The sequence below is a fragment of the Cheilinus undulatus genome, linkage group 11 (assembly GCF_018320785.1).
Source record: "Cheilinus undulatus linkage group 11, ASM1832078v1, whole genome shotgun sequence".
Lineage (NCBI taxonomy): Eukaryota > Metazoa > Chordata > Actinopteri > Labriformes > Labridae > Cheilinus > Cheilinus undulatus.
In genome coordinates, this window is record NC_054875.1 from 20,084,531 (window position 1) to 20,104,999 (window position 20,469).

Below are 20,469 nucleotides of genomic sequence, written 5' to 3' on the forward strand. Positions count from 1 at the left end.
TTAATCATAGCTTTTTTACCACAATCAATCACAGCGTGCTTTATGCATAACATTTCATAACGTGATACAAGACGCTCTATTATGATAACCAAATGAAAGTTTAAAGTGTCCCATATTTGCACAGTTTTCAAATACCATATCTGTTTGATGACATGCAGTATAGCTTTTCCTATAGTTTTTTTTAAGTCAAAATGAAATAGAGATCACTTTTCAAGGAATGCCAAAATAATTCAGTGAACAAAAAAAAAAAGCTCTCCAGAATGACAGTCTAAACAAATTCCACTAGGAGCAGCAGATAAGACAAAGTGTATCTGCTATGGCATCCAGCACTGAGGGTTTGGTATGAAACGCTACAGGCATAGGGACCCAGCATCCTGTGACTGTGCTGCTCAGCCTGCAGGTTGTGTACTGGCCTGGGATATTTGTCCAAACAGGGGAACATTCTTGTGGAGAAAGTTAACATGGAGAAACCCTGCTCAGCAGTTTGTGCACTGGTTTTAGTACTAAGTGCGTTTATGCACATAGATTTTGCTGCAGAGGCTGATGGCAACCAAACAGGTATGTTTGTTTTATAATCCACTGATTTACTGTTTACCCCTGAAAAAGTGAAAAAAGATGTCTGTCTGATGCATTTTACTGGTATTGTAAATACCACAGCTGATGTTTCAACTTTTCTGACCCTTTCAGTGACTCTTCCAAAGCCGGGCCACTGCCCTCGTCGCCTGAATGTTGTCCCATCACATAAAGGCTGTGCGTGTGATGAAGACTGTCCTGCAGATCATAAATGCTGTGTCTTTGACTGTGGAGCTGTCTGTGTGCCTCCTGCTTTCAGTATGAACGCTTTACTTTTATTCCAGTGTGCAGCTGATCAGTCTTTACTTATAAATGTCTTTTTTAGTCTTTTCATGAGTAAATAGGGAGTCTATTCTAATCAGAGTAACTACAGAGGTTTTCAAACTTCTGCTTTAACCCTCTTTATTTAATCTCTCTTAATTAATTTCTCTATTTAATTTCTCTTGTGTATTCAGCCAAGCCTGGAGCGTGTCCTCGCAGGCGGTGGGGTGCTGGCCCGTGTGCTGAGTTCTGCTCTAATGACAGTGACTGTCCCAATAAGGAGAAATGCTGTCACAATGGATGTGGACATGAGTGCATTGCTCCATACAAAGGTTAGATCTAGACAAGACCCATCCCAGATAACTTTAGTGTGATTACCTTTATGTGCATGAGCTCTTAATAACAGCATGTTTATATCATTGATGTTTTAGTGAAGCGGGGTCGCTGTGCTCCTCCCCAGGGGACCCCCATGTGTGCCGAGTACTGCTATCATGACGGCCAGTGTCCAGGAGAGCAGAAGTGCTGCAGGACGACCTGTGGCCATGCCTGCAGTGAGCCCTGCTGAGGCACAAACACAGTTTGGTGTTTTTGTACAACTTCATAGAAAATGAGGACTTTTCATGGTCTCACATTTTGGTACTTTTCAGCATTAGTTTGCACAAATCTGAATATTCTGAGGGAAAAAAATTGCAGTTCTTTATACTGAAAAGCAGACATGCATGCACTTTACGTACAAACGCCTGCATATCTTTGTATTTTTCTGTAAAATTTCAGATCTATATTTGGAAAAGAAAAAAAAACATGGAATAACTTGATCATTAGTTGCTATGACACAGTCAGGAGCTGTTTGATAGGTTGTAATTGTCTTTAAAAACCAAAATAAAAAAAAAACTCATTATCTCTCTTAGATGTATGATACTGTTGAGAGTACTTTTAAGGACTGAAATGTACCTCTTTATGTGTTGATTACAAAGTTTGGGAATCTGGATTAAAGTATGTATCTTCTTTGTATTTTAACCAATAAACATGCTCCTTAATGCTGAAAAAACGTAGCACCCTGCTGGTTAAAAACTTTAATGGGTACCTTTTGAGTATTTTTAGGTGAAAGTTGGGCCAAAAGAAACGAAATATGTTAACTATGAGAAGAGTTTGCCGAAAGAAAACAAATTGCTTCAATGAGTGAGTGAGAACATTTCGTACTTTAATCTTTCAAGGCCACTGCATGGCATCTTCAAATACCCTGAAACACAGCTGGAGTTGCTATTTATATAAAAAACAACAAAATTCCTTTTGAAAATTAGAAAAACATGACTGAAAGTGGACTTACCAAGCTAATCACAAACATATGTTGTGGATAAAGTGAGAGCTTTGTCAGTGGCAGGCACTTAATGCTGCATCTTTGACATATAGAGCCTGGAGGCAGAGCCTGCTGAGCTCTGCTCTTCGTCTGTGTACATCTACTTGTTGGAGTGATAACATCGTTTGCAGCTGACCAGAGATCCACATCACTTATGGAATGCTGCTATTTCCTTTGTTTTTGTTCCATGCTGTTGCCAAACATGCAAGGGTGAGAATCGCTGACCGGCCAAATACAGAGACGTCTGTGTTTGTTCTTCGTGAGTCTGCCAGAAGAGGGGCCAAGTTTGTTTACACAGAAATGTGGGCACTCAGTGGGAAGTAATACTGCTCCAGCTTCAGAGCGGCTTAGGAGGTGAAACTTCTTTAACTTGCAAGTCAATCGAATCAAATAAATAGAAGATTTTAATCAGTTTATTGAAAAGGCAATAAAGAACATTAAAGACTGGACACCCACACATTCATACAAACAGTACTGCTTTCAACGTAGGCAGATGAGCAAATCAGAGGACAGTTTCATTTTCATGCCAGTATTTCTTGGAGGCTTAACTGCATCAAACTGTTGAGTAAATGAGGCTACAACCTGAAGAAACCAATTACCTAGGAAGAGACCTGCAATTATTTCACATTAAAGATTATAGTAAATATAACAGCCAATGAGTGCAAAATAAATGTTTAGAGAACAAGGCATTAGAAATTTTAAAGACTGTTTAAATGGTGTAATGGTAAAAAACTGTATGGTTTTGATAAGTTTCAGTGTAAGTGTGAGTCACCTAAAGTCTTTTCCCTCAATCAACACGATTTAAAGCAAAAAAAGAAAAAAATAAATTAAAAATAATAACTTCCCTTCCACATTAACCTCCTAATATCCTGCATGTACACATGACGACATTACATTCTGGATTTTATACAACACAAAAGTCATTTGTGCTGTTAGAATATTGAGATAACTGTCCAGAATGTCCATCTAAGTTTAGTCATTTGCTTTAAATGTTGGGAAAATTTGCTCTGAAATTTTAATTTCTGGGGAATTTGGGCAGAAATTGGGGGAATTTTCTGTTATTTCCCAGAATGTTTTTGTCACTTTTTTTTTTAATTTGGTTAGAAATTTCAAGGGGTTGGTTGCTTGAAATTCAAGGAAATTTGTGTGAATTTTTTCAGGAATTTTCGGGAACATTTTACCGGAAAGTTTTAGGCTTTATAGTAAAGATTCACTGAAACATTTGGGGGAAATCTGAATAAAAACAGGATATGCTAAATAGTTTTTAAAGAACATTCACAGACATTTAACTTAATTTCTTAAAGATTTTTAGAAATTTGTAAGGAATTTTGAAAAAAAAAAGTCAAACTTTTAGTGGAAATTTTGTCTATGCTTTGCTTTAACAAGCCCTTGTAGTCCATCAGTGGGTCCTACTGATAAGTGGGAGAAAATAAAAATGCTTTCTAAACAAATGGTCAGGTCTCAGGAGTTTAAGAGCAAATATTTTTGAACATTTTGACCTTGGTGCGATGCCCTTTTAGTGTTTGAAAACAGGTCACTCTGTATTTTAGAGTTTGCTGATACTCTGCCATAAATAAGGTTTATAAAAATTAGGGCTGTCAAGATTGATTGCCTTAATTGCAATTAATCAAGGACCACAATTTGTGCACAATTTTTTTTAAATTGTGATTGATCTCATGCTTTAGGGCATTTTAGCACACTTTGGTTAAGCCATGTCAGTGTCTTCCTGCAGAAACAGAGATGTGCAATAAGTCCACCACTGCCGCTTAATGTCAACTGACAGACAGCTTAGTGGGCAAGTCAAAAATCATCTGCACCTGTACATCCTTTACAATCCAAGTTCTTTATTCTGTGGTTAAGTTTAGTTTAAAATGTTTGATCTTCCAGTAAAAGCAGGTCTGTATCCAAACACAAGGTCAATTAGCCTTGGGTTGAGACAGTAGGAAAATCCAAAATGACATGCAAACAGTTTTGATTGCAAAAAAGGGTCATCTAAAAATGGTACAAAATGGAGGCAATTAATTGTGATTAACAACAGAAATCTTGGTATTAATTAGGACTAAAAATGTTAATCTTTTGACAGCCCTAGTGAAAATGCATAATTTCATTGTATCATCCCTAAATGGGTGTAGTAATAAACAGGTCAGAAATTCAGCATGATAACAAAGGTGATCATACTTAATCTGACCACTCAGTCAATGCGTTTTAAGGCCATTAGTGTTACATTTCTATAAACAGACTTTCACCCCTGTTTAGACAGTTATATGATGCATTTTGACTCTGTTATGTTTTAGTAGAGTTCTGGCTTCAAAAACCCACAAATCAAAACAATCAAACCAAACCATTTGGAAGCAGTTAGCCCAGCAGCGTACAGCACAGCTTTGGTTCCTTCTGCTTGTTAAACAACAACAAAGCTCTCCCTTTACATCACAGCAGACAAATGTCTACTTTTTCTAACATCCTCTATAGACAGCAGGAAATGATCCTGAATACATTTATGTCCAAAAGAAACATTTGTCTTCCTCCAGACACAAAACCTTCAAGTTGTCTGTTTTAAAAACATTTATCCCAGTGCTTCAGACTCAGTTCTTCCCTGAATGTGTCACGTTTACCAGTGGTTACACCAAAAGGAAAAAACTTCCCTTCCAAAAAAGGACTTGCTGGTTTTGTGTCAAGCCTCAAAGTGGTGGCAGGCCCCTCATTTTGCGGATGATGTTTGCTATCCGCTTGGCCAGTCCTGGGTTTGGCTCTTCTATCTGGAAACTCCGGGTTAGTAGGTTGTAGAGTGAGCCGTAACCCACGGCAACCACAGTGCAGGTCAGGCAGATAACATTATAAGGCATGCTGAAGTCCGGGGTGGGCAGGTTGACCAGCAGAGGCTCAGTGTAGACTCGCATAAAGTAGCTGGACTCCTCTTTAACAGGAAAACTGAAAGTACATGGATGATTTAATCATTTGTCTTTTTCTACAGAAATCCATACAACAAAAGAACAAGCAGCAGAAACTCCATACTTACAAACTGCTAAACAGCGGGCGTTCCTGAGTGCTGTTTGTATCCATGGCAACAATGCTTGGTACAAGGGAACTAATTACTGACGACCTAAATGTGGAAGAAACACATTTTAGTCTTTTTGAATGTCAGGAAGAAATCAAAGATGCAACAATGAACACAACCCCCCCTCTCTCTTTTAACAGATTGTCTGATCATTAGCTCACAAAAACAGGCTTTTCTGTACACTTCTCATCTACATTTTCTTCTTGTCCTTTCATGCATAGACGAAAAAAGAAAAATACATTATAAATGGACAAAAATGCAAAGATTTTTAGTTAAGTATATTTGGAAACAGGTAAACAAAACCATAAAACTTTGATTGTCTTTGGACACACAAAGCTTCAGGGAGCAGTTGCAATAAATAACAAATGTTAAATGTCTGCAGTATCCTTACATACTCTAACATCCATTCAAATTATATACTAAATATAGATTGTACCTTTCTGTTTAACTCACGTATAGACTGAAATTTCAACTTTGCTGAAACTACATTCTTATCAAATTGTAGCTGGTATTAGAAAGTTGGTGTAAGTTTTGTTATGATGTCTTAAACATTTGCATGCTCCTTTTAAATGCATACTTTGTGTGAAAAAACACACATAGTCATAGGATTGCATATCTTTAGTCTTTAGAGAGCTTATCCAGTAATACAAATTCAAAGAATTCTTCAGTGTTTAATTTGATTTGGTTTGTATCTCTAACATTTAATGCAATAGTTATAGGGCTCCCACTCTTTTCCAGGACACTTTCAGTGACAATTTAGCCAGTATGAAAGGAACGCAGTGAGCCCATACACCAAAAATGTCTTTCTGTGGAAGTCTGACTCAGAGAATTTGAAGTCATGGGCTGGGGTTTGACTTGTTCATGGTTTGGCTGTAATTTCCAGTTTTAACCACATCCTCCCATCCATTATCAAAAGCTAAAACTCTATCAAACTCTCTCAACAAAGCTCAACACAATCTGAAACAAGCACTCTTAACCAGGGCTGAACAAAAAAACACCTTAAACATTTGCACACCAAACGAGCCAGCAAGTAAGCTTTAGCAATTGAACCAAATATGTTGCATAATATGACTGCTTTTGGAAGTAATTTAATTACTGACGGTTAAACTAATAAATTTTTTCAACAAAATGTTCTTTGCATGCTTTTATTTGTTGTTCATGTATCATACATGTATTTTGTGCCTGGTATACCTCTGGTTTGGAAAATAAAAAAGTTTGATCTCATCTGTATCACATGCGACAGTGGAATCAAGAGTTAAGCTGTTAAACTGTAAGCTGTAATATTTCAGTGTCCATACAGATTATTTTTTGCCAACAAAGCAGTAAACACTTTAGAGAAAAGAAGAGGCTGCAGAGACTGATGTATGAGATGCAGAGTATGCGTCTGTGTGTGAATGTGAGCGTGCACTCCCAGAGAAGAAAAGAGATGAAAGATGCCAGTTGAATGGATTAAATTTGTATGAAAATAAACATAAATATAAGAGATATTCATCATTAAATTGCACATCATTAAACGTAAAAAATCACCAAATCACGATCACAAACAAAATTCAATTAACTGTGCAGCTCTACTTCTGACACTGTTTGAAGTTTAATTCATCACATATGTAATGTTACCTCAGTGCCGTCCAGTCTGCAGGTGCTACTGTGTAATGAGACTCGGGAATGTGTCTGTGTGGCCTACTCATAATGCTACTTTTAATAAACCACAATCTGACATGACCAAAAACATAATTTAGCTCAATGATGACAATGTCATCTGTTCTTACAAACTCTAACATGAAGTTAACAGAACATTTAAAGATGTAAAGGGGAAATATAGCCATGGGGACTATGCCCCCCCCCCCCCCCCCCCCCACCACCACCACCACCACACACACACACACACACACCCACACACACACACACACACACCTGTAAACACTTCAGTAATGTAAAGCTGATGTCACCTCCGTCATTGAAGAACAGCTAAATCCTGTGTTTTTGTTCATAAGTGGAAGCCCTAAGTCAATTGAAACTGGACTGCCAACCCCTCAAAATCAGAAATCTACCAGTATTAATGAGACAGAAATAGCAACATCTATACCAGTATTTAAAGCAAGTTTTTCGAGCTTACCCCACATAGAAGCCATGGTTGGGATCGGGGGTATATTCAGTCCATTTGAGCAGAGCCCTCTCAAACTGCACTGTGACCTCAGTGACAGAGTTTGGAGGAAGCTGGACCAGCATCTCCAGCAGGTGGGGCCTCACACGGTCCTTAGACGGCTGGTAGTGGATGTAGCCTGCAGGAGTCATAAGAGTATTTAAAACTACTCTTTTTGGACAAATGTGCAACACATTTTGATAAAGCATCATAATATCAGTCATATAATATAATATATATATATACTGTTAGTGAAAACAAAGCGCCAAGTTCAGCAGGCAGACAAAAAGTGTTTTCAAGTAAAGATGAGACGAAACAGGACTCATGTTCTCCTCCTTCTGGTGAAAAGAAGCACCTGCAAGGAGGTGAATAAAACAATGAGGGGATAATAGTTTATGCACTTTAACAGATAGACCTTGCACTTTAATTCCATTAGTCTAATGGTGAAGTTTTAGAATAAAGAGTAACCAACAGCAGTGTGTAAAAAAACAGTAATTAGCATTGTTAATGGTAAGGAGCAGTTGTTTTGTGGGGTTCCTACACAATATTAGGAATCAGATTTCAGGCTTTTAAGACTTTTTTAAAGAACTGAGCTGAGAAAAATTAATACCCAATTTTGTTTGGCAAACAGTCAAAAATGAGAGGCATGTGAGAATGCTTGGTACACTGCACATAGCTGAATTATCTGGTTTAATTTACTGTTGATTAAATGTTAAAGGAAAAATAGATTTTTTTGGTAATAAGAACCCATATTTGATCATTTCTGGTCCGTTTAACGCATTTTTACTCAACATATAGTATATTGATATTAATTTTAACATACACAGCCAGCATAAACTCAAAACAGAATGATTAAAATCAAATAAATGTAAGAAAACAAAGATTGGATAAAGACATGTCTATGTCAAAATGCCTTCTTAAATTTCAGAGCTCTCACAAGTAAAAATAAGACTTTTCATGGCCTTACATTTAAAAAGTCCAATGTAAGACTTTAAAAGATCTGTAGGAACCCTTGTTTTCATTCCTACCTACCTAGAAATGTATGCCATTCTTTTGATAAAAACACAATTTTCTAAAGCAAACCCTGAAAATTAGCCCATTTTAGCCTTTCTTGTCTCTTTTTAAAATAATCATGAGACCAAGCACTGTTTTAACTTCTGATCCCTGGATTAAAATATTGAGCAGAGAATGCACAAGAAAAATTCTCCCATTGATAGTTTAAACACATTTAGACAAAAGGAAGGATTACCTGCAGCATATAATTCTGCTTTCCCAAATTCATCAACTGAAATGCTTATAAAAACAAAGGATTGATTAACTGAAGTATAAAACCTGACCAATAGGATTACAAAAATTAAATATAAAAAAGTTATGTCACTAATACTAAGAAGATTTTCATAGTTTAGAAGAGAATCCAATTGTGAGTTGCTTTTTTGTTGTTCATTTACAGATAAACCATTTCAGCATTTGGTCTTTAATTTCAGACCCTGGTTGAATTTTTGTTCACAAGTGAGTCTCTCATAACTCTGTTTTCTATAAGACTCACTGGGCTTGTTGTCCTTTCCCTTGCTGGTGACCGTGAGCGTGTGGATGTAGAGTCGAAGGTACCACGGCACCGAGTCCAGCAGAAGTACGGGGAAAGATCTGTAGGGGTGGTAGTTGTACATCAGCGTGTGAATCTCTCCTGTCTGCAGCCCGTATCCAGCCACATAACGCTCTGCGTGGAGCAAGGGACGCAGCATGTCACCTGTGAGCAGCCAAAATAAGAAAAGGAGTTTTAATGATCAATCATGTGGGAAATATGGCAGCAGAGAAAAGAAATGTGACATCAGTATGCAAATGAGGACTTGGGTCTTTTTTGTACAAACCCTCCTGTTTTTTCACAAACTTAAAACAGGATACAAATAAAGAGACAGCAGATTCATGACTAATGACTAATGTTTTTCAGCTTCCCTTTTTTTTTTATTATACGATGTTAAAATTTCATTTAGCAGACGCTTTTTCCCAAAGCAGTGAATATCTGAGAGTAAGTAAAAGACAAGCAAAGGGGAACAATAAGTGATTGCCACAAACTGCTTTAAGACTGATCAGACACAGGTGCTGCCGTGCAGTACTAGAGGAGATGTGCAGGAGGTACTGAAGCATGCTTTTGTCTGTTTGTTTTTCACATTTTTGTTAATATCAGTGGAGTTATTCACAAAAAGCTGGGTCTGAAACCGTCAGAGGTAGAAAGAGACTGTGTGGACCAAATGTGGTTTGGTTACTCATTTTACCACTGGGGACTGTAGAGGAGAAGAGCTTGGATTTAGGCGTAGGCGTTCTCGGAAGAGCTGGCTCTTTGGGTTTTTCCTAAAGGTAGAGAGGAACTCTGTGGCTTAAAAGGAGTTGGGTGATTCATTCCACCACCAGGGGACAACAGAGAAGAAAAGTCAAGCTAATGATTTAGGGTCCTGTTAAGATGAGAGTTCCAGGTGCCTTTCATTGGCACAGCATGGCAGATGAGAGAAGTGATGACTTGGACGAGTGATGCCAGGTAGGCAGGAGTTTGTTTAATCCATGCTGGATATTTATCTGTAGCTGTATGGAGGGTCTAGCTCAGTCTTAGATGGATTGAGCTGAAGATGGTGGACCTTCTTCCATTTAGAAATATCAGCAAGACGTGATGAGATCTGAGCTTAGACAGGTGATTCATCTGTATTATCTGCAGAGCATATTTATGAGAAACTGTGGTAGGTAATAATTGCAACGAGTAAGGTTATGTACGCTGAGAAAAAGTGGGGACTGAACATTGACCTTTGAGGCACCCCTGTTGTTTAGCCATGTGGTTAAGACAATCCTCCCCTTCGCTGTGTCAAAGGCGAAGAAGCAAGAAGCAATCGAACTGAGGACTGACCAGCCTCTCTAGTCAATTACAAGGATTCTTTTCCTAATAGAAAAGCATTTTCAGTTTAATTTAGTTGATCAAGTTTATTTGTGTCAGGGGAAATGTACAAAATAATATAAATCTCAAGATGAGAAAAGGTGGGGGTTTTTTTGTATTTTCTTTTTGTTTTTTACCAAATTTAGCTTACTAGGTAATTTCATTCTGTATTCCCTGGGCAGTAACGTGGCCTAAGTCAGACTGATCTGAATTCAATAGGTAGTTTTGTGTATGAAGGCAGAGACCCGATAAGGACTGTGCACTCAGGTATTTTTGATGGCAAAAGAAGGAAACCAGGCTGTAATCTTCAACCTGGGCTGAGTTTCTGGAAAATGCCCAGCCTCATCCATAACACTATGTATCATACTCTGCTCTTCTCACTCACCCTCGCTGGATTTCCACCGGATCAGCAGGTTGAGGGAGCGCACGGTGCCAAAGGTGATTTGTTGAGTGAGATCATAGACAGAGAAGGTCCGTCTGTCCCCCAGCACCACGGCCTGGCTCAGCAGGGGAGTGGCCGGGGTCACCTCAAACTGCTCCCCCTGCAAACAACATCAAATTGATCTTAGTCAGAGCGGTTGGAAACCTCTTTACTTACTGTTGAATAACACTTCACAAAAGTTTCCATCATGGCTTGTATCTGTTGCAACATTTTGAAAGGGAGTTTAAAGGTGAGTGGAGATTTTTCTTTTAACAAATAAAGAAAAGTTAAAATTTGTCAGAAGCCACAAAACTGACTGTGTAAGAATTTTCAGATAAATAAATGCATTTACTGCCACTTTTTCCATTATTTTAAGTTCTTAATCATTTACAAACATGAGTACTTGCTTGCAGTGTTGGTTTTTATTGCTTACATATACACACTGACTAATTCTTTGTTTTTTTTATTTTGAAATTCATAATGCAGACAGTGATGGAAGGCAGTATGAGCATTCAAAAACAGACAAAACAGTTTGCTGTTGTAGACATATTTTTTGCTTTGTATACCAATACCGTTCTACAACAGAGAATGACTGAAGCACTTCAGGAATGTACTGTTTGTACTTATATTGGATGACATGAAAGTAAACCTATTAATACTCTAAAATGTATTTCTACATCATTTGTTAACCTCCTTTTTTTTGCCCATAGCACTGGTGCTACAGAGGTTGATAGTCTTGTAACGCAGGATAAAAAACTTGTAGCACAATATATGAAATGGAATTTAGATCTCTAAAACCAACCAATGACCTGCCGATATGCTTAGTGAGTGAATAACTTTCAGAACTCAATCTAAATCACAGCTTTCCTTCATTGGCTGACAAAGTAAACAGCCAACCGTTGTTGAGGATTTTGGTTGTGGCCAATCAGAGGGGGGCCCTCTTCAGCCATGGCTCTGCCCCTGGTCAGGATGACACTCTTCCAGAGAGAGGGGAGACACTGATGGCTCATTCAGACACAAAACAAGAAACTGCAGGAAGCTGCCAAACTTTGGAGTAGTGTTAGAGTTTGAAGATAATAAGGGTAATAATATTTAGGAACTAGAGCTTGAGACAGAGCTCATAGCAGACTTTAGGCTGAATCACATTTATATATTTGTCGCAGTTGATCTCAGTATTGGCTAAAAAATTATTTGTAAATGTTAGAATACTGAAGATTGGCAAAATTCCACTGTAGTACATCCCTGTTCAACACTAACGAGAACTTTAAGCACAAGCTTAATGTTTTAATGTGGGTCATGTTTCATTTTATGTCATGATTTTACCATAAGCCATTTAAAAATGGACCACAGGCTGTAGTTCGGACACCCATAATGAAATTAATGATACTCAGGGTAACAGGAAAATATTTTACATACATTATAAGACATGCAATAAAAAACTTCAAAAGCTTGAGTACAATATCAATGAAGAGAAATATGCATTATTCTATAATCCTTTTCTGTCATTTAACCTGTGATGGGCCGTGTGTTAAAAACGAGTGGCCAAGCGAGGGAGAGAAAGGAAGCAGAAAAAATGGAAGAGAATAGGGACTTATGCTAACTGATTCCTGCATAGACCATTATTTGGCCTACATGCCCTCCTAAAAACATTTGGGTTTTGAGGCAGCACTCCTCTTAATTGTGACAAATATCACTGTAATCATGCATGCCTTTAGCTTGCTCCGTTAGTCAACATCAGGTAATATGCTCTCAATCAGGTGTAGTTGTCTGCTCTGCTCAGAATGCAGAGGGTTAAGCCTAAAGTCCTGTCACACACATACACAACTCTTATTCTGTCATGGCACCAGTCCAATAAGATATAATTAGCCTGTAGCACAGTCCAACTTTTATGTAGCACATGCAACATGTATGCTGCATTGTATAGCATACTTGTACAATGCAGCATACATGTTGCATGTATTATGCATGTATGATGCATACATGTAACATATATGCTGCATTGTACATGTATGCTGCATTGTACAGCACTGATGTAAGCCTGTACTTATATATATATATATATATATATATACTCTGAATTTTTATCCAGTATTTGGCATGGTCAGCTGTGCTCCTTGTTGCCTGGATTTTTGTGTTTCAATTGCTTATTTTTATTTCTCTTATACGTTGCTTTTATTTATAAATCATGTAATACTGTATGCCCATTTGATTGTCATATTCTGCAAACAATTACCCAGCTTTTTTAATGTAATGGCATATTCATGAGACAAGTTGATAACCGCCTCATAGTGGGACCACTAAGCAGTTACTTTTTTTGTCTTGTTGATGGTAGATGGAAACAATCTCTCTTATTTGTGCATAATAACAACAAACTATTTCCCTCTCATACTATTCTGAGAGTTGAGTAAGATACATCAACTTAAGCTTCATGAGAATACTTCATAAATGGAAAGAAACCCTTTAGAGGATAGCATTTAATAAAGAAATCAAACCTCAGGGTTGTCTGTGATGTCGATGTAGATTTTACTGGAGGATGCCAGAGGACAAGCTTCTGTCAGGGTTCGTGAGAACATCTTAAACAGAGACCACTCTGAAGGGACAAAAAAAGCAGAATCGCCAATAAAGCAACTCTAAACTCTAAACTTGATTGTTACAACAATGCTGGAAGAATTTACTCTTGCATACCACGTTTGCCCTGAGCAGAGGTGTGCAGGTCAAAGACCACATTCAGTGTCTGTCTCAGCTCCCAGGATGTGGTTTTGCACTGCCAGTCTTGACACACAGGTCTGATGTGAACAGCCTGGGAGTGGAAACTGCTGTGGAAGAGTTTCTCTGATTTCAGCAGGACAGCGAGACCTGCCTGCAAGAGCAACAGAAAAAAAGAGTTAGCTGCAGGCACAAATATTTGAAGAGCAAAGGTTCCAATAAATATGATCTCAAGAATTTATGTCTCATAAAGGGGATTTGAGACTAGAGTTACTTGCATTAGAGCTGGGTATTTAATCGAAAATTTGATTAAATCGCAATATGGCCTGCTGCAATTTCAAATCCTAGAAGGTGCAATATTTCTTTTATCTGAAATTTGTGTCAAAATACCAGTTTTAAACTTTTTTTGCATATTGATATGTTATGCATGACATATCATGCAATCATTCAAGTGCCATTCATTTAAGAATTAGGCTACAAAAAAATCCTACTTTCTTAATAAAAAAAAAAAAAAAATTCTTATTAAATTTGAGTGACACAAACCTGTCAATGCAACAATTCATATCCAATTTGCAATACAAGTCAAAATAATAATATAATATTTTTATAGAATTGTTCAGTCCTTGTTAGGAATAAAAGAAAGTTGAGGAATAATCGTGTATGAAATCACAATCGCAATATTGGGGGAAAAAAATCACAACTAGATTTTTTTCTGAAATCGTTCAGCCCTAACTTGCATCATGAGATAGCATCAGACTATACGGAGCACTGATGTTCACACACAAAGAAACTGACCTTGGAACCACAAGGCAAGAGTTTTTTCCAAGGGGTCAAGTTCTCAGTGCAAACAATTTCTCGGGGGAGGGTGGCATAGCGAAGGAAGCGGTGGTCTGTAACTTTAAGCAGAAAAAAAGAAGACAATATAAGTGTGATCTAGTGCAATAAATCTTTGAAGCCATATGGCACTGACAGCCATAGTATTACTACATTAGTATTACACAGGCTTATCAGTACAGAGTTTAACATATTGCTAATAAAGATGTAAGTAGAAACCTCAGAGTACCATTCCCTATTCCCAGTGGTTTGAAGGATGCACTGGGCTGCACGGTGTTGGTGGAGTCTATGAAGTTCAGGGAGGCACAGAATATCCCTGACAGAACATTAGTCAGCTCCTTCCACGTGCCATCAACACTAAAAGGGACAGAAAAATGGTGAGTAAGTGCAGCAAAAACAAACACCAGACAGCCCAGCATTTTGGAACTGCAGCTATTTTCATGATAAAGAATTACTCCAAAAATAAATGAAGATTAGGAAGACTTGTGGTTGTTATCAAAGCAAAATCAATCTCCTGCAGAAGCCCTAGTGAAGCACTGACTTTAACTTTGGACTTCTTGTACGACTGTTATACAGTGCATTCAGAAATAAACAAAAACTTTTTTTTCTCATTAATCTACACTCAGTACCCCATCATGACAAACTGAAAACAGAATTTTTTATTGTTTTGCTAATTTATTCAAAACAAAAAACTGAAATATTCCACCGTTATAGGTATTCAGACCATCTGCAAAATCACTTACACCTAGATTGGAGTCTACCTGTAGTAAATTTAATTGATTGGACATGGTTAAGAAAAGCACACACCTCTCTATGGAAGGCCACATAGTTGACAATGCATATCAGAGCAAAAACCAAGCCATGAGGTCAAAGAAACAGTCTACAGGGCTCAGAAACAGGATTGTTGAAAGGCATAGATCTGGGGAAGGCTAACAAATCTGCTGCACTGCCAGTGGCCTCCATAATTCTCAAATGGAAGAAGTTTGGCACAACCAGGACTCTTCCAAGAGCTCGTCACCTGGCAAAACAGAGCAAACGAGGGAGAGGTGACCAAATATCTGATGGTCACACTGACTGAGCTCCAGAGGTCCTGTGTGGAGATGGGACAAAGTTCCAAAAGGACAACCATCACTACAGCCCTCCACTGATCTGGGCTTTATGGCAGAGTAGCAAAACAGAAGCCTCCCCTCGGTGCAAAATATAACCTCAGTTGGCCTTCTCATGGAGTTTTTTGCAAACCCCATGCCTGCTTGGCATTCACACAAGTGTTCGTGCAAAGGGTCTGACTACTTATTTCAATGTGATATTTCTTTTTTTTTTAAATAAATTGGCAAAGATGTCTTAAATATGTTTTCACTTTGTCATTATGTTGTACTTAGTGTAGAATAAAGAGAATAAAAATTACGTTTTTTTTAACTGTGGCATTGGGCTGCAACATAACAAAATTGAATTAAGTGCAGGGGATGTGAATACTTTCTGAATGCTCACTTCCTTTTCCTTTTTGATGAAACCAGTTAAACCTCTTCATACAACATGTATTTGTGCTTACTCTGTCACAGAGTCCTGGAACCAGACCCAGAGCTCAGCTCCAGGAGGAGATGGCAAATAGGGCTGTCCCCACTGCATAGTCCTCCAGTAGCCCTGTGTGAAGGAAATGTGCAGCTCCCGCACTGAGAACTTGGAGATGACCTGGCCCAAGGACTTTGGAAACAGCCGGTAGTGGGACACTAAAAATACAACAGAATACAGTGAAGTGTTAGGATATCAGTTTTTGATATGTTTTTAAGTTGTACTAGTTTTATGAAAAAAAAGGACTAATTTGAAACATGATTATAACTTAAGCATCAAGCGTTGTGAGAATACTTATACCTAGGGATGCACCGATACCGATCCTGGTATTTGGTATCGGCCTGATCCAGCCCCTCAAAGCTGGATCAGGTATCGGTGGGAAAGGGTCCAGGCAACCAACTCTAAGCCTTTTTTACAAGGTTGTTTGCAATATTTTCTCACAGAATTGTCACTTTGTTTACAGTATGTGGTTAAAACACTTGTGTAAAACAGTTTTGTACTGTAATGTTACCTCTGATGCACTTTCTTTGTTTTTTGCTGCATTACCAGTCTACAAGGTATAAAAGTTTACAATTAAATAGTAATTTCTGTTAGTTCTAAAGCATTGCTTTTACCAAACTGCTGGTAAACATTTAAACACTTTATAGTTTAAATAAATATCAACTTCAGTAATCTAAATATACACATTTTTTGCCTTTTACCCAAAACAATTACCAGTCTTATCTTACAGTAGGGCATGCAGGTTATTCTTTTAACACTGGTATCGGATCAGTATAGGTATCGGTCGATACCCAAAGCCCAGGTATCAGAATCGGTATCGGGACCAGAAAAGGTGGATCGGTGCATCCCTACTTATACCATGGCGTAGAAAACAAAAGCCTAAAAGATTTCAATCAATTCCATCTCAAAATGTTTACTGTCTTACATAATAATTAATTTCATACAATGAGCAATAGTTTGCACAGAAACAACAAACACTTTTGTGAAATACAAGAAGCAAGTAGAAGTCTCAGACTGAAAAAAGAATAACTGACAGAGAACAAATGAAATTGAGATAATTTAAAACCATTCATTATTTTTATAAACTACCGTAGATTATTGAAACCATTTAGTCGAGTTTTCATTATTTGCATATGCACTGAATTCATTTAAATTCCGAGTTTGAAATGAGAAATTTAAACTTCTCTGATAATCTATTTTAACTCTCTTGACAGTTCGCTCACCTTTCTTTCCACTCATGAAATCCATCTCCCACAGAGTACGAAACTGGAAGCTGGCATAGATATCTCCTGAATGCAATGGTCTGATGACCAGCTCCTCCTGAAAATCATCTTTAGGGTGTGGTATAGACGAGGAGACCACTGTTTCAAGGGCTGAAGGGTCCTGTTGTTCGGCTGCAGCATCATCCAGAGTCGCCTCTTCTACCTCAGTGGCCTCCCACTGCCTCTCCTCCACCGCGGGCTGCTCGGTTGTTCGTTCGGCTGTTTCGGAGTCAGTTTGTGGATTCTCTGAAACAGTGACATGCTGTTCCACAGTTACCTTCGTTTCTTGACCTTCTGTGAGAATAAACACTGAACAGCTAACGAAACAAACAATGAGAAGCACCGACGTGAAGATTCGCCTGTGAGCTGCCATTTTTTCGGTGATGGTTCACTTCCGCATTAACGCGTCATAGACAGAACCAGCCAATGGGCTGCTTCCAAATGGATTCCTGTAGCAATGATACAAATCTGCTTTGTTACAATATAGCATTTGTATGACATGTTCCGGAAAAATGTCAACACGGAAGTATTACATTCTTTACTTTCTGAAAATGTTACGAAATCCATTGACAACTGATACATTTTGAAAGACATTTAGCTGTAAAATGATAATACAAGACGTCTAAAGGATGCATTTCATGCCATTTATTGTGATTTTAGACCTGTAGTTTTCAAATGTTTTTTTTAAAGCAGAAAGCCCTGCACGCTTTTGGTGAAAAGTACATTTTAGTTTAATTAAAATAACAGATTTTTAAAATTCACTACTGTTCTGAGACGGCTTTTGGGGGGAAAACATTTACAAGATACAGTAAACATATCCCTCACTTTGATTTCTATTATTTCACTCGTTAATCAATGACAAAGTCAAACAATCACACTAATGTAAAGCTTCTTTAGTTTCTCTTGTATTTTTTAAAGATAACTTGCCTATTTTAAGCTATAATAAAGCTTTTATCCCCTAAATAAATAATGAGAGCGGCTAGCATGAAAGAAATACTTTAATTTTTAAATAGCAAAATACATAAATACAAAAAAAAGCTTATTATAACCTATCAAGAATAACACAGCATAGCAGTGCTAAATATCTAGTCTTGTTGCTGGACAGGGACGGGCATCATCGGGGGCATATCACCCCTCCCACATCCACACATCCTCGCGCACACAGCCCAGACACACACACGCACACACACGCACGCACACACCATCACACACGGAATTTCTGCTCAGCCATGGCTCCCTGGTAGATGCTCAAAGCGGCTGTTGTCAGAGCGAATTAAATCTGCACGAGCTCGCTGCTTTCCTCCTGACCTTGCCTGCCTCTGGTTGGGTTTTCAATATTTTATTCAGGATTCCTCTGCTGTCTCCCCATGGCTACATCAGATGGACTAGACGGCTGTCTGCAACGAGGCAGATCTCAAAGTGACCCGAACATACTCACCGAACCGGACATCGATCTGTCTCACGGAACAGGTAAGAAAGACGCGTCATTGTCCAGATAATAATTTGCTATTTTACGCGTGTGGTTTTATTTGGCCGCTTCTTTGGAGATGCGGCGATGCATCTCTGCTTCCCCGGTGGGATATCAGAACACGGAAGGATAATTAGCGCATGTATGCCAACCTTGGTCGTAAAATATGAGACTGTAACACTAAATCGAGGAGCTGCAAATTGAAAATTAATGTGCCATATCAGCGTCTATGAATGGCTGCATGCCCCTCCAGATTTGCGCGCTATAAAGACGCCTGTAGCCCGTTGAGCTGTTATGGCTGCAAGTAGTATTTAGGAAACAGCATGTAGGCCGTTTAATATGATATTAGTGCGTGCAACATTTACATTTTCTATTGCTTTCTTCTCATAACCATCTCCTTGAATATTTATCATCACAAAATCTGCACGGATGTAGAGTCCATGATGCCAAGATGAGCGTATTTGTTGTCCCATCCAAGCCCTCATTGTACAGCCTCCTCTGAGCCACATGGGTTTTAATGTGTTGCATTTTAAAGGATGCACGTGCACAACGTTTTATTACTTGCATCTCATCCTACCCCAATGACAGTCCCGTTCTTTCTACCCCCTTCTCTTTCCTCCATACTGAACTGATCACTGTTGTGATCAATGACCGGCTGTCCACGTGATGCAGCGAATGGGTGGAAATACCCCCAGTTCAGCACAGCCATGCACTCACAAGAGATCGATTCAGCATTTCATGGATCCTGCAGGTGTGCTTTCCAACATGGAGCCCTTGTGCATCTCTGTGGTCTGTTAGTCATCCCCCTCTGCATATGGAATAATGAATTGATCTTTCATTAATAAGAGGAGAACAACAGGGAGCAGTCATGCTCTGTACTCCCCTGATAAACTCCTGCAAATAGACTTCATGTGGCGTTTGTTGTGTTTGCTTTTAATGCTTATTGCTTTTAAATCACCAGTATAATGCATTGCAAATTTATGGGTTGATTTTTATGTAAGTGAGGATATTTATGGTCGTATTGTGTGGGCTTGGAGAGAGTCACTGCTCACTCCCACACATGGTGGTTTTACGCACATGAAGAAGGCTTGACTGAATGATTCAGAAAAAAATAACTAGTGGCATTCACCTTTTAACTGTTCACTAATGAGAACTGTTTTTACACCCCTAAAAACTCACCTGTCTGCTCTCATTTACTGCCCATAGCACATTTTTAATGGACTCTGGCTGAATTCAACCCTCCTATGGATGATTTAAATTCACACATAGGCGGATGTGATAATGCCACACTGGGTCTTTGACACACCTGAATAAACAACACAGCAGCTTAGCAAATCAGCCATGCTAGTGATGAGAGCTAATGCTAATAGGATGTATGAATATCGGCCTCTTACTCTTAAATTTACACAACCACATCTCTGTCTAAGATGTGTATTGACTATGCACATAAAAGACACAGTGAATACAGTTGTCAATGCAAGGACAATGACAGTGTCTGGTGACCTAAAGTACACAACATCACCCACCCCCTCTCTGTGTGGATCATCACTGCGCTAGCGTCTGGGACACGAGTCTTTGCCAAAGGATTACTTTGGCCGAGACTGCCTTTTTCCCCCAGCACAGTGGCCCTTGCAGCTGCAGAGGCTGACACCGTATTCATCCACTTACTCAACACTGAGGAGAAGAGTCAATAGAGACAGCAGCTTCATTTGACCATCACAGAGAATCAGAGAAATGTTTTCCCCTGAATGAAGGTGCAGTTAGCATACAACAACAGTCTCAGAGCGGGAAAAGTCTGAGCAAGGCTTAACCAAACTCTCCACTCTTATCCATCATGTTCTCTTATCCTTGCTGGATTTATACATTTTTGCTGGCTTGCCTTCTGGACACTAACTGTGCA

The 20,469-nt window shown here is 38.6% G+C and overlaps 3 protein-coding genes across 3 annotated transcripts in view; 2 read left to right on the plus strand and 1 right to left on the minus strand.

The window, feature by feature from the left end:
- The first annotated feature begins 402 nt into the window (after positions 1-402).
- On the plus strand, positions 403-1,886 carry wfdc2 (WAP four-disulfide core domain 2). The gene is made up of 4 exons (XM_041799303.1): positions 403-558; positions 688-831; positions 1,029-1,166; positions 1,266-1,886. Exons 1-4 carry the CDS (start codon positions 462-464, stop codon positions 1,397-1,399), a joined length of 513 nt encoding a protein of 170 aa, XP_041655237.1. The 5' UTR covers positions 403-461; the 3' UTR covers positions 1,400-1,886.
- A 702-nt stretch (positions 1,887-2,588) lies between these two features.
- On the minus strand, positions 2,589-17,485 carry pigt (phosphatidylinositol glycan anchor biosynthesis, class T). Its single transcript, XM_041799302.1, has 11 exons — positions 17,063-17,485; positions 15,820-15,997; positions 14,500-14,627; positions 14,232-14,332; positions 13,416-13,590; positions 13,223-13,320; positions 10,695-10,851; positions 8,936-9,136; positions 7,363-7,528; positions 5,208-5,291; positions 2,589-5,119 (listed from the first exon to the last, which is right to left on the minus strand). Exons 1-11 carry the CDS (start codon positions 17,472-17,474, stop codon positions 4,870-4,872), a joined length of 1,950 nt encoding a protein of 649 aa, XP_041655236.1. The 5' UTR covers positions 17,475-17,485; the 3' UTR covers positions 2,589-4,869.
- A 983-nt stretch (positions 17,486-18,468) lies between these two features.
- The window catches only part of phactr3a (phosphatase and actin regulator 3a), a 52,710-nt gene continuing 50,709 nt past the window's right edge, over positions 18,469-20,469 (plus strand). Inside the window, exon 1 of the mRNA XM_041799954.1 lies at positions 18,469-18,571. Coding sequence (XP_041655888.1) covers positions 18,469-18,571 — 103 coding nt within the window. The remainder of the gene's footprint in view (positions 18,572-20,469) is intronic.

Excerpts from the sequence above, each read along its gene's own strand:
- wfdc2 (XM_041799303.1), top strand. The coding sequence starts at position 462 with ATGGAGAAACCCTGCTCAGCAGTTTGTGCACTGGTTTTAGTACTAAGT. Across the intron at positions 559-687 it reads GGCTGATGGCAACCAAACAG|TGACTCTTCCAAAGCCGGGC; the intron begins GTATGTTTGTTT and ends TGACCCTTTCAG. Across the intron at positions 1,167-1,265 it reads GTGCATTGCTCCATACAAAG|TGAAGCGGGGTCGCTGTGCT; the intron begins GTTAGATCTAGA and ends TTGATGTTTTAG.
- pigt (XM_041799302.1), bottom strand. The coding sequence starts at position 17,474 with ATGGCAGCTCACAGGCGAATCTTCACGTCGGTGCTTCTCATTGTTTGT. Across the intron at positions 7,529-8,935 it reads GGGAAAGGACAACAAGCCCA|GCTACATCCACTACCAGCCG; the intron begins GTGAGTCTTATA and ends TGACTCCTGCAG. Across the intron at positions 5,120-5,207 it reads CGCCCGCTGTTTAGCAGTTT|TTTTCCTGTTAAAGAGGAGT; the intron begins GTAAGTATGGAG and ends ATGTACTTTCAG.